The sequence below is a fragment of the Rhinoderma darwinii genome, chromosome 3 (genome assembly GCF_050947455.1).
Source record: "Rhinoderma darwinii isolate aRhiDar2 chromosome 3, aRhiDar2.hap1, whole genome shotgun sequence".
NCBI classification, from domain to species: domain Eukaryota; kingdom Metazoa; phylum Chordata; class Amphibia; order Anura; family Rhinodermatidae; genus Rhinoderma; species Rhinoderma darwinii.
This window is the reverse complement of record NC_134689.1, coordinates 283,158,484-283,177,325: the sequence shown is the minus strand read 5'-3', so window position 1 is coordinate 283,177,325 and position 18,842 is coordinate 283,158,484. Positions and strand designations below refer to the sequence as shown.

The window sequence follows — 18,842 nt, the reverse complement described above, 5'->3', positions numbered from 1 at the left end:
GAAACTAGAAATACATAGAAGGAAAAGTTATGATTCTGTTACTTCACTAAAATTAGAATAAGAAGCGATCCGAGGGGGTAACTTCCCCCTTCTTTCACTGACACAATCTGGAAATAAATGTAGATGACTCATAGAGTTGGAAGAGACGCTTGGTTGGATTACAAGAGTTTGAGGGTGCCAGAAGGCATTACTATCAGACATTTGTTCTCTTGATTCAGAGCAGGAAATACAGTAGTTTCCAACCTTTTAGGGCGGGTTCACACATAGCGGAATTTCACTTAAATTCCGCTGCGGACACTCCGCAGCGTTAATCCGCAGCGGAGCCGTTTCTCCATTGACTTTCACTTTAATTTAGCAGTGTTCGTTTACACGATGCGTACAATTCCGCTGCGGAGCATAGGCTGCGGAGCGGAATTTGGTGTCCGCAGCATGCTCTGTCTGTTGCGGAGCAGTGGCGGACTGGTTGCGGACTCATGGCGGAATTTCTCCATTGACTTCAATGGAGAGTCAAAATTCCGCAATGAAGTCCGCAGATCTTATGTGTGCTGCGGAGCGTATTGTTTTTACTACCATGACATTTCTTCATTCTGGCTGGACCTATGTATTTCTAGGTCTACAGCCAGACTGAGGAAGTCAATGGGGCTCCCGTAATGACGGGAGCGTTGCTAGGAGACGTCTGTAAATAGTCACTGTCCAGGGTGCTGAAAGAGTTACGCGATCGGCAGTAACTGTTTCTGCACCCGGGACAGTGACTACCGATCTCAATATACATGTATCTGTTAAAAAAAATATAAGTTCATACTTACCGAGAACTCCCTGCGTCTGTCTCCAGTCCGGCCTCCCAGGATGACGTTTCAGTGTAAGTGACGGCTGCAGCCAATCACAGGCCAAGCACAGGCTGCAGCGGTCACATGGACTGGAGCGTCATCCAGGGAGGTCGGGCCGGATGCCGAAAGAGGGACGCGTCACCAAGACAACGGGCGGTAAGTATGAATTTCTTTGACTTTCACTAGGGAAAGTGCTGTCCCTTCTCTCTATCCTGCACTGAATAGGGAGAAGAGAAGCACTTTTCCTGCAGTCCGCAGCGGCCAGTCCGCATCAATTTTCTGCACATTTTGTGCAGATCCGCTGCAGAATCTGCAACGCAGATTCTGTGCGGCATTGATGCGGACAGTTGCGGAGGAATTCCGCCATGTGTGGTCATGCCCTTATCATTACCATTTGCAGTTCCAGATCATGAATTCTGTCTTATTCTATCAATGCCAAGTGCACAGCACCAAAGCTCATGCATGCCCTGTATATTTCATGAATTTCTAGGTTAGAATTCTGAACGCTCTAATATTTGGGGATCTCTACAGAGCTTTGGCACTGCTCATAAAACTCTGTTCTAGTAATCTGACACCACACTCCTATAAGAATGTGTCTGACAACAAGCTGACTTTTTTCAATGACAAATAGAATTGTGAATGCAGCTCTGGGATAGAGCACAGACTGCCACAAAGATCAATGTTAAATATGTAAAGCAAAGTATTTTGAAAGTTGACAGCTGCTTTGTACTGCCACTAGAATTTTATATATTAACATAAGAAACTAATGATGATAATGCAGGTGGAGCATCTACATATGTGCAATAACTATACTCTGCTCCTTCACATTAGCAGCTGCTTTCCTTTATATCTGTTATGCCGGGTACGAACAGACTTGCGTATCTTTGATGTCAGACATCTGTTGATCATACTGGTATAGCAATTGATATAACTTACAGTCACACTGGTGGATGTATCAGCAACTCACCTAAATCATTATTCTTTGTCATAGCTGCAGCTTCTCGGGTCCTTGGACCTTGTTGTGTAAACTGATATCCAAATTTAAGAATTGTTGAATTCTCTTCAAGCATCTGAGCAATTTCCATCTCCACGGCAGTCCCCAGCTGCTGTCTCTGCAGACAAGGAAATAGATGTGAGATGGATCTAAGCTATAGCATACTATCCAGTGCTAAATAAATTATTGTACAATTACCTGATTAGCAATCTTAATTTCTGTCAGGGTTCTATTTTGCTTTAGAGCTTCCACAAGAGCCAAAATTCCAGTTCCTGTTATGAAGTTTGTTTCAATGTTGAGACTCCTCAATGTTTTATTAACTTTCAACATATCTGCAAAAGCCTTCAAAATGACAGTCTAGTTAAGGACAATTAACACTTTAGGGAGCTCCTCGTATTCTACTTATATTTTAAGTGTAGCTCCAACTACATTCCCCAAGTTAAAGCAATCTGGGCTCCACTTTTAAAATAATTTCACAGTCGAAATCGAAATGAAATGTTCAGTAGACTTGCAAATATTTCATATTCATATTGTTTCGTCATTCACACGATTGCCCTTGGAAACAGACAGACTAAGCACCAGTTTACTGTAAGACCTAATAATTTCGCTTTCCCACAATGCACTAAGTCCCTAGAACAAGTGACTTTGCAAGGGGTTCCGATCCTATAAATTGACTGCTGCGACTTGCCGCTCTCAGGTAGCCGTGTTAGGTGCACCTCGTAGAAAGGGTGGCCCATGCCCTTTAAAGCTGCACAGCAGGTTATGATGTTGCAGGTGTGACGTCAGATGAGACAAAGTCACTGCCTTGATAACGTCACAGCTAATGACATCATCATGGGTTTTGTCAGGGATATGGGCTGTTGGGTACCTGTAGAATACCAGTTCATATGATGTTGTTGCAAGGGTGGTGAAGTCACAAGGATGTGAGGTCACAGGGGTGGTGGCATCATAATGGGCACTGTCAGTAACATTGCCTAATGTTTCTTCTTTAATATCCAGATATGGTGAGTGTTGTATGTGACAATGTCCCAAGTGGAAGCAACACCACATGGTGTGCTAATCCTATAAATTGAATGTCTGGACCTGCAGCTGCCAGAAAGCCATAACAGCTGCACCTGTTATGGCTGCACATGGCGTACAACCTTTAAAGATGCACAGCATTTGTTTTTGCTACGAGCATGATGTCCGGAGGGCCAAAGTGACTGCTTTGATAATGTCACAGTTTATGATGTCATCGGTGGGGGGGGGGGGAGTATCAGGGACATGGGCTGGTGGGACCCCTGTATGGCACCAGTATGATGCTGTCATAAGATTAGTGACATCATAGGGGTGATGACGTTAGATGGGTGATGACATCATAATGGGAAATGCCAGTGTTATTAACTGAAATATCCCCTTTACGGACCCAGAACGGTTGGTGATGTCACATGTGGGGGCATGGTGAGCGGTGATGTCACAAGGGGTGCTGGCCCTATAAACTGCCAGCCAGGACCACAGCTGCTGACAATCGTGGCAGCTGCACCTAGGAGCATGGGTGGCATATGCCAGAGCCCTGGTTGCCTCCCTTTAAAGGTTCCATAGCAAGTGTTTACCCATTGGCGGGGAAGACACATCACTGCTTTGGTGACGTCACCACAGATGATGTCATTAGAGAGGGTGTCCGAGACATGGACTGGTGGGTTACCTGTAGGGCTCAAGTGGATGTGATGATGTCATAGGAGTGGTAACATTATAGAGGTGATGACATCATAATATGCAATGTCAGTGACATTGCCTGAGGTGTCCCCTTTGACATCCCAGAACTAGTGGTGATGTCAAAGACGATGATGTTACTAAAGGTGTCGACCCTATAAATTAAGTACCGTGTCAGCCCTATAAATTAAGTTGCAAGACTTGTAGCTACCAGACAAGTAAGATGGCTGCACCTGGGAGAAGGGGTGATTTATGCTGCAAACTTTTTGCATCACCCTTTAAGGCTCCTCAGTGGGTGATGACATGGCATGCACCAAGATTACTGCCTTTATGACATTACTGCTGATGTCGTCCTCTGGGGGATTGTCAGTGACGTTCTTATGTTCACACTGTATGGGCAATGTATGGTGCCATGAAATATATATAAACTGGTGGTTTTGTGAGTGTAGCCAATCAATTTAGTGTTGGAAAAATTTGCTGTGGCACCAGAAAGAACTGTTTCATCTACTGGAAAACCGTAATCTGGCCCCTATTATACCTTATCCCCCTTCTGTCCTACTGGACTGCCAACATTACAGGGAACTGCTGACCACACTTAGACCACACTAAGATAACTGTGCAGTTATCTACCCAGTGAAAATTAGGGAATTGTAAGTGTGCCTATTTGCACTTGACAATAGGTACATCTGAGGATACTACTACATTTTAATTTAAAATGAAGCACCACAATCCCCATATTACAAATGTTTGTTATATCAATTACAGCCAGCATCACAATACATGTTACATCAATTACTGCCAGGATCACAATACATGTTACACCCAATTACAGCCAGCATCACAATACATGTTACACCAATTACAGCCGGCATCACAATACATGTTACACCAATTACAGCCGGCATCACAATACATGTTACACCAATTACAGCCGGCATCACAATACATGTTACACCAATTACTGCCGGCATCACAATACATGTTACACCAATTACTGCCAGCATCACAATACATGTTACACCCAATTACAGCCAGGATCACAATACATGTTACACCAATTACAGCCAGCATCACAATACATGTTACATCAATTACAGCCGGGATAACAATACATGTTACACCAATTAGAGCCAGCATCACAATACATGTTACACCAATTACAGCCAGGATCACAATACATGTTACACCAATTACAGCCAGGATCACAATACATGTTACACCAATTACAGCCAGGATCACAATACATGTTACACCAATTACAGCCAGGATAACAATACCTGTTACATCAATTACAGCCAGCATCACAATACATGTTACACCAAATACAGCCAGCATTACAATACATGTTACACCAATTACAGCCAGGATCACAATACATGTTACACCAATTACAGCCAGCATCACAATACATGTTACACCAATTACAGCCGGCATCACAATACATGTTACACCAATTACAGCCGGCATCACAATACATGTTACACCAATTACAGCCAGGATCACAATACATGTTACACCAATTACAGCCGGCATCACAATACATGTTACATCAATTACAGCCGGGATAACAACACATGTTACACCAATTACAGCCAGCATCACAATACATGTTACACCAATTACAGCCAGGATCACAATACATGTTACACCAATTACAGCCAGGATCACAATACATGTTACACCAATTACAGCCAGGATCACAATACATGTTACACCAATTACAGCCAGGATAACAATACCTGTTACACCAATTACAGCCAGGATAACAATACATGTTACACCAATTACAGCCAGCATCACAATACATGTTACACCAATTACAGCCGGCATCACAATACATGTTACACCAATTACAGCCGGCATCACAATACATGTTACACCAATTACAGCCAGGATCACAATACATGTTACACCAATTACAGCCAGCATCACAATACATGTTACATCAATTACAGCCGGGATAACAATACATGTTACACCAATTACAGCCAGCATCACAATACATGTTACACCAATTACAGCCAGGATCACAATACATGTTACACCAATTACAGCCTGGATCACAATACATGTTACACCAATTACAGCCAGGATCACAATACATGTTACACCAATTACAGCCAGGATAACAATACCTGTTATACCAATTACAGCCAGGATAACAATACATGTTACACCAATTACAGCCGGCATCACAATACATGTTACATCAATTACAGCCAGCATCACAATACATGTTACACCAAATACAGCCAGCATTACAATACATGTTACACCAATTACAGCCAGGATCACAATGCATGTTACACCAATTACAGCCAGCATCACAATACATGTTACACCAATTACAGCCGGCATCACAATACATGTTACACCAATTACAGCCGGCATCACAATACATGTTACACCAATTACAGCCGGCATCACAATACATGTTACATCAATTACAGCCAGCATCACAATACATGTTACACCAATTACAGCCAGGATCACAATACATGTTACACCAATTACAGCCGGCATCACAATACATGTTACACCAATTACAGCCAGGATCACAATACATGTTACAGCAATTACAGCCAGCATCACAATACATGTTACACCAATTACAGCCAGCATCACAATACATGTTATACCAATTACAGCCAGCATCACAATACATGTTACACCAATTACAGCCAGCATCACAATACATGTTACACCAATTACAGCCAGGATCACAATACATGTTACACCAATTACAGCCAGGATCACAATACATGTTACACCAATTACAGCCAGGATCACAATACATGTTACACCAATTACAGCCAGGATAACAATACCTGTTACACCAATTACAGCCAGGATAACAATACATGTTACACCAATTACAGCTGGCATCACAATACATGTTACATCAATTACAGCCAGCATCACAATACATGTTACACCAAATACAGCCAGCATTACAATACATGTTACACCAATTACAGCCAGGATCACAATACATGTTACACCAATTACAGCCAGCATCACAATACATGTTACACCAATTACAGCCGGCATCACAATACATGTTACACCAATTACAGCCGGCATCACAATACATGTTACACCAATTACAGCCAGGATCACAATACATGTTACAGCAATTACAGCCAGCATCACAATACATGTTACACCAATTACAGCCAGCATCACAATACATGTTATACCAATTACAGCCAGCATCACAATACATGTTACACCAATTACAGCCAGCATCACAATACATGTTACACCAATTACAGCCAGGATCACAATACATGTTACACCAATTACAGCCAGGATCACAATACATGTTACACCAATTACAGCCAGGATCACAATACATGTTACACCAATTACAGCCAGGATAACAATACCTGTTACACCAATTACAGCCAGGATAACAATACATGTTACACCAATTACAGCTGGCATCACAATACATGTTACATCAATTACAGCCAGCATCACAATACATGTTACACCAAATACAGCCAGCATTACAATACATGTTACACCAATTACAGCCAGGATCACAATACATGTTACACCAATTACAGCCAGCATCACAATACATGTTACACCAATTACAGCCGGCATCACAATACATGTTACACCAATTACAGCCGGCATCACAATACATGTTACACCAATTACAGCCGGCATCACAATACATGTTACATCAATTACAGCCAGCATCACAATACATGTTACACCAATTACAGCCAGGATCACAATACATGTTACACCAATTACAGCCGGCATCACAATACATGTTACACCAATTACAGCCAGGATCACAATACATGTTACAGCAATTACAGCCAGGATCACAATACATGTTACACCAATTACAGCCAGCATTACAATACATGTTACACCAATTACAGCCGGCATCACAATACATGTTACACCAATTACAGCCAGCATCACAATACATGTTACACCAATTACAGCCAGCATCACAATACATGTTACATCAATTACAGCCAGGATAACAATACCTGTTACACCAATTACAGCCAGGATAACAATACATGTTACACCAATTACAGCCAGCATCACAATACATGTTACACCAATTACAGCCGGCATCACAATACATGTTACACCAATTACAGCCGGCATCACAATACATGTTACACCAATTACAGCCAGGATCACAATACATGTTACACCAATTACAGCCAGCATCACAATACATGTTACATCAATTACAGCCGGGATAACAATACATGTTACACCAATTACAGCCAGCATCACAATACATGTTACACCAATTACAGCCAGGATCACAATACATGTTACACCAATTACAGCCAGGATCACAATACATGTTACACCAATTACAGCCAGGATAACAATACCTGTTACACCAATTACAGCCAGGATAACAATACATGTTACACCAATTACAGCCAGCATCACAATACATGTTACACCAATTACAGCCGGCATCACAATACATGTTACACCAATTACAGCCGGCATCACAATACATGTTACACCAATTACAGCCGGGATCACAATACATGTTACACCAATTACAGCCAGCATCACAATACATGTTACATCAATTACAGCCGGGATAACAATACATGTTACACCAATTACAGCCAGCATCACAATACATGTTACACCAATTACAGCCAGGATCACAATACATGTTACACCAATTACAGCCTGGATCACAATACATGTTACACCAATTACAGCCAGGATCACAATACATGTTACACCAATTACAGCCAGGATAACAATACCTGTTATACCAATTACAGCCAGGATAACAATACATGTTACACCAATTACAGCCGGCATCACAATACATGTTACATCAATTACAGCCAGCATCACAATACATGTTACACCAAATACAGCCAGCATTACAATACATGTTACACCAATTACAGCCAGGATCACAATACATGTTACACCAATTACAGCCAGCATCACAATACATGTTACACCAATTACAGCCGGCATCACAATACATGTTACACCAATTACAGCCGGCATCACAATACATGTTACACCAATTACAGCCGGCATCACAATACATGTTACATCAATTACAGCCAGCATCACAATACATGTTACACCAATTACAGCCAGGATCACAATACATGTTACACCAATTACAGCCGGCATCACAATACATGTTACACCAATTACAGCCAGGATCACAATACATGTTACAGCAATTACAGCCAGCATCACAATACATGTTACACCAATTACAGCCAGCATCACAATACATGTTATACCAATTACAGCCAGCATCACAATACATGTTACACCAATTACAGCCAGCATCACAATACATGTTACACCAATTACAGCCAGGATCACAATACATGTTACACCAATTACAGCCAGGATCACAATACATGTTACACCAATTACAGCCAGGATCACAATACATGTTACACCAATTACAGCCAGGATAACAATACCTGTTACACCAATTACAGCCAGGATAACAATACATGTTACACCAATTACAGCTGGCATCACAATACATGTTACATCAATTACAGCCAGCATCACAATACATGTTACACCAAATACAGCCAGCATTACAATACATGTTACACCAATTACAGCCAGGATCACAATACATGTTACACCAATTACAGCCAGCATCACAATACATGTTACACCAATTACAGCCGGCATCACAATACATGTTACACCAATTACAGCCGGCATCACAATACATGTTACACCAATTACAGCCGGCATCACAATACATGTTACATCAATTACAGCCAGCATCACAATACATGTTACACCAATTACAGCCAGGATCACAATACATGTTACACCAATTACAGCCGGCATCACAATACATGTTACACCAATTACAGCCAGGATCACAATACATGTTACACCAATTACAGCCAGCATTACAATACATGTTACACCAATTACAGCCGGCATCACAATACATGTTACACCAATTACAGCCAGCATCACAATACATGTTACACCAATTACAGCCAGCATCACAATACATGTTACATCAATTACAGCCGGGATAACAATACATGTTACACCAATTACAACCAGCATCACAATACATGTTACACCAATTACAGCCAGGATCACAATACATGTTACACCAATTACAGCCAGGATCACAATACATGTTACACCAATTACAGCCAGGATCACAATACATGTTACACCAATTACAGCCGGCATCACAATACATGTTACACCAATTACAGCCGGCATCACAATACATGTTACACCAATTACAGCCAGGATCACAATACATGTTACACCAACTACAGCCAGGATCACAATACATGTTACACCAATTACAGCCAGGATCACAATACATGTTACACCAATTACAGCCGGCATCACAATACATGTTACACCAAATACAGCCAGCATTACAATACATGTTACACCAATTACAGCCAGCATCACAATACATGTTACACCAATTACAGCCAGCATCACAATACATGTTACACCAATTACAGCCGGCATCACAATACATGTTACACCAATTACAGCCAGCATCACAATACATGTTACACCAATTACAGCCAGCATCACAATACATGTTACACCAATTACAGCCAGGATCACAATACATGTTACATCAATTACAGCCAGCATCACAATACATGTTACATCAATTACAGCCAGCATCACAATACATGTTACACCAATTACAGCCAGGATCACAATACATGTGAGGGTATGTTCACACGCTGAGAGGCAGTTACGTGTGAAAAGACAGACTGTTAACAGCTGCCTCGTTTCACACGTAAAAGCTCCTCCTCGTAATTTACGAGGCGTCTGAGACGCTCGTAAACCTTGAGCCGTGCTTCATTGATTTCAATGAAGAACGGCTCAAATTACGTGGCAAAGAAGTGCCCTGCACTTCTTTGCCGAGGCAGTAAATTTACGGGTCGTCGTTTGACAGCTGTCAAACGACGACTCGTAAATAACAGGTCGTCTGCACAGTACGTCGGCAAACCCATTCAAATGAATGGGCAGATGTTTGCCGACGTATTGCAGCCCTATTTTCAGACGTAAAACGAGGCATAATACGCCTCGTATACGTCTGAAATTTGGCCGTGTGAACATACCCTCACACCAATTACAGCCGGCATCACAATACATGTTACACCAATTACAGCCAGGATCACAATACATGTTACAGCAATTACAGCCAGCATCACAATACATGTTACACCAATTACAGCCAGCATCACAATACATGTTATACCAATTACAGCCAGCATCACAATACATGTTATACCAATTACAGCCAGCATCACAATACATGTTACACCAATTACAGCCAGGATCACAATACATGTTACACCAACTACAGCCAGGATCACAATACATGTTACACCACTTACAGCCGGCATCACAATACATGTTACATCAATTACAGCCGGCATCACAATACCTGTTACATCAATTACAGCCAGGATCACAATACATGTTACAGCAATTACAGCCAGGATCACAATACATGTTACACCAATTACAGCCAGCATTACAATACATGTTACACCAATTACAGCCGGCATCACAATACATGTTACACCAATTACAGCCAGCATCACAATACATGTTACACCAATTACAGCCAGCATCACAATACATGTTACATCAATTACAGCCGGGATAACAATACATGTTACACCAATTACAACCAGCATCACAATACATGTTACACCAATTACAGCCGGCATCACAATACATGTTACACCAATTACAGCCAGGATAACAATACATGTTACACCAATTACAGCCGGCATCACAATACATGTTACACCAATTACAGCCAGGATCACAATACATGTTACACCAATTACAGCCAGGATCACAATACATGTTACACCAATTACAGCCGGCATCACAATACATGTTACACCAATTACAGCCGGCATCACAATACATGTTACACCAATTACAGCCAGGATCACAATACATGTTACACCAACTACAGCCAGGATCACAATACATGTTACACCAATTACAGCCAGGATCACAATACATGTTACACCAATTACAGCCGGCATCACAATACATGTTACACCAATTACAGCCAGGATCACAATACATGTTACACCAATTACAGCCAGCATCACAATACATGTTACGCCTCTAACAGCCAGGATAACAATATATTGCCTAATTAAACTATAATTATTGCCTGCTATATGGTGTCAGACACTTTGTAAGAAATTCATGCAAAATTCATTCACCTGTCTACTGGAGAAATCACTTGTACCCTTCTTTATAATCATGATGTGACCTTATATTTTCAATCACAATAATTTAGATCAATGTTTTATGTTTAATATATACTTACAATAGCCACTGGATCATTGCTTCGTGTTGCTGCAAGGCTAAAACACTTAACATGGGTATTTGATCCCAAAGACTTTGCAAATTCCTTTAGGGTTGGTATTGGGATGCTCTACAGTTCATGAAAAAAATAAATACAATAAAAAAAGAGATTGAGAATCGAAAATACATTGGTGCTACATCCACAAAACAAAAATGAATATAATTACTTCAGATTTTTAACAGTTTTATCTGAGCCTGGGGACAATAAAAACAAATAAATAAAACAAACTAAATATGGAGGGAACAAGCCAGGATCGGATTAAAGATACCTTAGGCTCAAAAGCTATAAAGAATACGTTACCAAGAGGAAACCCACACAAACATGGGAAGAGCAAACAAACTCCTTTATTTTCCCAGTGGTGGCGCTACTGGAACAATGAAACTTTTTGCTTTGTTCTCCTACAGATCACAGCTGATCTCTGCCGGTCCCAGCAATGGGAAACCAGATTTTCAGCTGGGGGAGGGGGCTTTGAATGAAAAAGGGATTGTCCATACAACCCCTTTAATGTTTGAGCTGCATGTGCAGTTAAAGGAACGCTCTAGGCAATACTGATACATTATATTATGCCTAATTCTAGGCCTGAAAGAAAAGTTAATGACCCAGGGAATTTAAAAAAAAAATTCAATCAAGTTACTTATTTTTATTATAGTTTTTTTTTTCTCGTTTTGTTGGTGTATTTATTTATTTTTTCTTCCACAAAGTGGAAAGTACTAAAAATTAAATAATAATTTGACATGTTTTCCTATGTTGGCCACCAGAGGGAGCACTTCCAAGAATTACAGAAAGGTGAATCAGGCAAAGCAACCTGACTGATAGCTGATATAAATGTGGGAGGGAGTCTCACCCCCCCCCCCTCCCTATTTTTGGCTACAAGCCAGGAAAAGGTGCCTTCAAATTGCTTTGTCCAGCTCAATTTTTTAAGAGATTGTACAATGCAGCTGGCAGAAGCTAAAGAACACACCAAAAGGCTAAGGGTATGTTCACACGACAGCGTCCGTAACGGCTGAAATTACGGGGATGTTTTCAGGAGGAAACATCCCCGTAATTTCATCCGTAACGGCATGTGCAGGCGCTTGAACGCCGCGTCCATTACGGACGTAATTGGCGCTGCTTTTCATTGGAGTCGATGAATAACGGCTCCAATTACGCCCCAAGAAGTGACAGGTCTCTTCTTTGACGCGGGCGTCTATTTACGCGCCGTCATTTGACAGCGGCGCGTAAATATACGCCTCGTGTGAACAGACAAACGTCAGCCCATTGCTTTCAATGGGCAGATGTTTGTCAACGCTATTGAGGCGCATTTTTCGGACGTAATTCGGGGCAAAAACGCACGAATTACGTCCGTAATTAGTGTGTGTGAACATACCCTAAGAATGATGAAGGTCAAGAGGGAAGACCCTGTGGTGAATGACTTTTCAGTTGACAGGTTTACACGGCGTGTATTTCACGCAATTTTTGGCGCATTTCATGTGCCAAAAAGATGCTTCATTAAGCTTCCAATTTACATCAATGGTAAAGCGCGCTGTTAGTACATACAACGCGCTTTATTACGCAAGTGTTGTTAAAAAGCGTGTTGCGGAAAAAAGGCGTCAGGTCAATTCTTTGGTGCATAAAATGCTCTAAATGTTCCCATAGTCAGTGGGAGTCCTAATTATGTGCCAAAAAACATGCAAAAAGCACGCACAAAACACGCGAATAACGCCTGTATTTTAAAAATGGAGAAGACAGAAGTCGCTGTAGGCAAATTTTTTTCTTTTTCAGGTTTCGCTGGACGGTTTGGACTACGTCAATCTACGTTTTTGTTTTTTTTTAACTAAAACTGTTACCGAGGGTTGTGTGGGGGAGTTTTTATTTCAATAAAAAAATATTTTGTAAGGGTGTATTCACACAGTGCGGTTTTGCCACATTTTCGCTACGCGGCCGAAAACCGCATCTAAAAGATTTCCGTAAAAATGCATGCATTTTTCGATGTGCTTTTCGGCCACGCGGGAAAACCGCACTATGTGTATACACCCTTAGGCCCTGTTCACACAGTTTTTTGCAGGCAGAAAAAAGATCTGCCTCAGAATTCCTTCAGGAATTTTATGGTCGATTTTGAACTGCCTGTGCTTTTTTGTCCGCGGTTTTCAGTGTGGCCATTTTTTTGCCTGGGCAAAAAAACGACACGAAAAACGCTTGGAAACGAGCACCGCAGGTTTTTTCTGCCTCCCATTAATTTCAAAAGGTCAGAGGCGGAAGCTGCGCCAGGAAAGGACACGCTGCTTACCTTTCCAAATTCGATTGGGAAGTAGGCGCCATTGCATCACATTGAAATCAGTGCGGCGCAATTTCGTGGGTTTTAAGGCGCTGATTCTAACGCAGTTTGCGCCCGCCAAAAATCTCAGTGTGAACAGGGAGTTATGTCTCTGTTTTTTAATACTTTATTAGCACCTTAGTAATGGCAGTTGTCTGTTGGACTACGTACATTACTAAGGCGGGGCTTAGTGTTCGCCAGTATAAATGCTAGCACTAACCCCCACCATTATTACCCGACTACCCACTGCCACCAGGGGTATCAAGAAGAGCCGTGTATAATCCAGTACCCGACCATCTGTAGCGGTTACCGGGGCGGCTGCAGGCTGGTATTATTAGGCTGGGAAGGGCCAAAAACAGTGGCCCTTCCCACCCTGGTATTGCTAGCCTGCTGCTATGTTGTATCTGGCTGGTTATGAAAATGAGGGGGACCCCACGTCATTTATTGATTTTTCGTAACCAGCCACATACAACATAGCAGCAGGCTAGCATTACCAGGGAGAGAATCCCTGTGTCACGCTTCACCCCCTCAGGCCCTGCACTAGGCATAAGCCAGTGTATCAGTTTGGTCTGGAGTGTTCCTTTAAGGCATTGTTCACACTGGCATCATGACTTCTAAAAATAGAAGTATATTATCCATTATGATCTGTTTTGTAACCGATTATGACAGACATGCTTCTCTATTCTCTAACAGAAACCTTGGATTGGCCTGAGGAAGACGCCGGTTGGGTGTCGAAACGCGTAGCCTATTTGACTTTAAAGTCCTTTATTCTTGATGGTCGTCCAAACTCTCCTATTACTTTAAACACTTATCCAAGCAGCGCCGTCGGTCCGATTTTTCTTCATTTTTAACCACCCTCCAACTGACATCAAGCTTTGTTTGTTTGCTGTGTTCGGACCTGGCTGCAGCTTTCCATGCCTTTCTGACACCTATGGTGTCCACCATCCGAGGTGAGCGTAATTGTTTCATTCATCGTGGCCCTCTAGCCTATCCGGTTTTCATTTGGCATTTTGTGGCGCCGTGCCTTTTTTCTAATTTACTTACTAACAGAAACCTGACAGAAAAGCACACTATGTATGAACAGAGCCTTAGGTGGGTGGTTACAGCAGCAGGCACATTCTCAAGGAAGTAAACTCAGCAGTAATTGAGAGTAAGGCCTTATTCACACGAACGTGTTAAACGCCCATGAGACGGCCGTTGAAACAACGACCGTCACACGGACCTATATAATTCAATGTGGCCGTTCACACGGCCGTTTTAACGGACCGTATGAAGGGTCCATGAGAAAATAGGACATGTCCTATTTTTTCACGCTTCGCGCATCCATCCATAGACTCTAGTCTATGTGGGAAACGTGATATCGCGTCCCGCAGCGCAGAGAACGGATGCACCTCGGATGTGAAAAACGCCTGTTTTTCATGTCCGAGTTGCGCAACACCCCTCTGAATCTAGCCTAAATCAGTAATAAGTTATTCACTTAAAAGGGACATAATTCTTGTTCATATGTGCCGACAGTCCTGGTAGCCACATCACCACTGCATCAAAAGAACTGTAGCAAAAACTGTGATAAATACATAAGGCAAAATAAGCAAGAAATAGGGCAGCTGCAGATAAAAGTATTTTTCAGCTTAAGGGTATGTGCACACGCTAGCAGGCATTTACGTCTGAAATGACAGACTGTTTTCAGGAGAAAACAGCTGCCTCGTTTCAGACGTAAATGCTCCTCCTCGCATTTTGCGAGGCTTCTCTGACAGCCGTAAATTTTGAGCTGTGCTTCATTGAGTTCAATGCACTTCTTTTGACGAGGCTGTATTTTTACGCGTCCTCGTTTGACAGCTGTCAAACGACGACGCGTAAATGACAGGTCTGCACAGTACGTCGGCAAACCCATTCAAATGAATGGGCAGATGTTTGCCGACGTATTGTAGCCCTATTTTCAGACGTAAAACGAGGCATAATACGCCTCGTTTACGTCTGAAAATAGGTCGTGTGAACCCAGCCTTATTGTGTGGATGGGATTTTTTAACATTTAATTGACTACAATGTTACATCTCCATCTAAATGTATTTTTCCTACAATAATGTAAAGGTAGTGGCAAGAGGTAAAGGAATATTTTATATCCTGCCAGGACTCCTTGCGCTTTCTGTGCCCTCCGTTCAGCAGCTATTCTGCCTTGAGCTGATGACCTGGGTAATCTGATACAGACTAGTTGCTTCAAAACACCATTAAAAAAGCTGGGGTGGTTCCTCTAAGGCCCCATGCACACGACCGTAAAAAATCTCCGTAATTGCGGACCGTAATATGGTCCGCAATTACGGACCCTTTCAGTCCTATTGGCAGCGAACACCTTTCCGTATCGCTACGGATAGGTGTCCGTGCCGTAGAACTGTACCGCAAAAGATAGAACTCGTTCTATCCTTTGCGTTCTCCGGGCCGTCCTCCCATACTTTGTATGGAAGCACGGCCCGAAAATGCGACCCACTACCGTCGGCCGTGCCCGCAGTCGCGGGCCGTAATTATGGGCACGGCCGTGTGCATGAAGCCTTATTGTTACTGACAGTGAAACCTGTGAAAGGAGGAGAGAAGACCTTCTGGGTGACCAGGTGACAGAGAATTTAGCCACATAAGAGGTGGAAAACTAAAAATAGGATAAGTCAGGAGCACAAACTCCTGATCTTAGAAGAAAAAGACTGTTCACAGTTGCTGCCCATATGGCTTTAGGAGCATGATCAAGCAGGAGTACTTTAAAGAGGTGTCTTACATTTAGGCCTCATTTACACGAGCGTAATATACGCGCGTGCGACGCGCGTGCTTTTCACGCGTGTCGTACGCACCTATATTACTCTATGGGGCAGTGCAGACGATGCGTGAATTTTGCGTAGCGCGAGTGCGTTGCGTAAAACTCACGACATGTTCTAAAATTCTGAGTTTTTCGCGCATCACGCACCCATTGAAGTCAATGGGTGCGTGAAAACCACGAAGGTCGCACGGAAGCACTTCCGTGCAAACTGCATGATTCGCGCAAGAGCTGTCAAACTGAATGTAAACAGAAAAGCACCACGTGCTTTTCTGTTTACAAACATCCGAACGGAGTGTCTTACACATGAGCGAACCGACCTTTACCGGGTTCGGCCGAACTCGTTTTGACCAAACCCGGCAGGAGACAGTCACTGTGCAGGGTGCTGAAAGAGTTAAACTGGTTCAGCACCCTGGACAGTGACTTCCTATTCCAATATACGTGAACGTGTAAAAAAAAAATAAAGTTCTGACTTACCGATAACTCCCGGCTTCTTCCTCCAGTCTGACCTCCCGGGATGACAATTCAGTCCAAGTGACAGCTGCAGCCAATCACAAGCCAAGCACAGGCTGCAGTGGTCACATGGACTGCCGCGTCATCCAGGGAGGTGGGGCCAGATGTCAAGAGAGGCGCGTCACCAAGGACGTGTCACCAAGGCAACGGCCGGGAAGTTCTCGGTAAGTACGAACCTCTTTTTTTTAAACAGGTTACTCGATATGGTGATGGGAATGCACTGTCGAGGGTGCTGAAAGAGTTACTGCCGATCAGTTAACTCTTTCAGCACCATGGACAGTGACTGACGTCGACTAGCCTCATCTCTATGATGGCGGCTGCGCGAAAATCACGCAGCCGCGCATCATACACGGATGACACACGGAGCTGTCAAGTGCCTTTTGCGCACGCAAAACGCTGCGTTTTTTGAGCGCGCAAAACGCACACGCTCGTGTAAATGAGGCCTTAGGAATATAGAACACGCTGCCATGAACACTTGATCAATTTACACCTGATGTAGAAAAATGGTTGTTCCGAGTTCTAAAAATGTTTTTGTTGTTATAGCGCCCCCTAGTGTTTTTTGTCATCCCCTGTTACTGCCTCCATCTTTTGTGCTCAGCACTGGTAGACATGCATGCGCTGTCCTTCTCTTCAATGCAGACTCAATAGAAATGGAGAGCTGCTAAACAAGTGCAGTGGCTGGACAGGGATCAGGAACACGCACTATTTCAGCTTCAGCATTCAGAGAAAGGATTGTACATCAGCAGCTTTAGGGTCAGGGCAAAGATAGGATATAAGCAGGGGATCACCGTGAAATGTGGCATTTAAGATCTCTCTTGAGGTCTGGGTGTCTGGCCACCCACAGTGAAGTCTGGTAACCCTTTGTGTGTCCGCTGATGTTGAGGGGTTTCGATATGGGACTCTGCACGAAAAGGTACCGCTTTACCCAAATGATCATCTGCTATTTCTCCTTGATTTACCGAAATCTTTGAGATCGGCTATGGCTATAATTGATGCGCACATATATCTTTCCGGTTTAACGATTAACTATTCAAAACCAGTCCTTTTTCCCCTGAGTATGGCACCTGACTCATCCATTATAGCAAACGTTTATTTGAAATGGGTAACTACTTTTAAATACTTCGGTGTTCAAGTCTCGGCTAAGATTACAGAATATGATGCTTTAAATTTACAACCATTGCTCGCTGAATTTCAACAAAAAGTTACAGATTGGTGTAAACTACCACTGACGGTCATTGGCCGAGCTAACTTGTCAAGATGATCTTAATGCCTCAACTTTTTTATTTGATTCATAATGCCCCAAGTAAAATTGTCCACAAAGT

General features: G+C 42.6%; 1 protein-coding gene across 2 annotated transcripts in view; it reads right to left on the bottom strand.

Annotated features, from left to right (window-relative positions):
* Positions 1-18,842, bottom strand: part of LOC142749670 (tropomodulin-2-like) — a 139,890-nt gene that overhangs the window by 17,622 nt on the left and 103,426 nt on the right. For both annotated transcript variants that reach the window (XM_075858001.1, XM_075858000.1), the window contains exons 7-9: positions 11,879-11,986; positions 2,020-2,163; positions 1,795-1,939 (exon numbers count right to left, since the gene is read on the bottom strand). In XM_075858001.1, the coding sequence (XP_075714116.1) occupies positions 1,795-1,939; positions 2,020-2,163; positions 11,879-11,986 (397 nt within the window). The remainder of the gene's footprint in view (positions 1-1,794; positions 1,940-2,019; positions 2,164-11,878; positions 11,987-18,842) is intronic.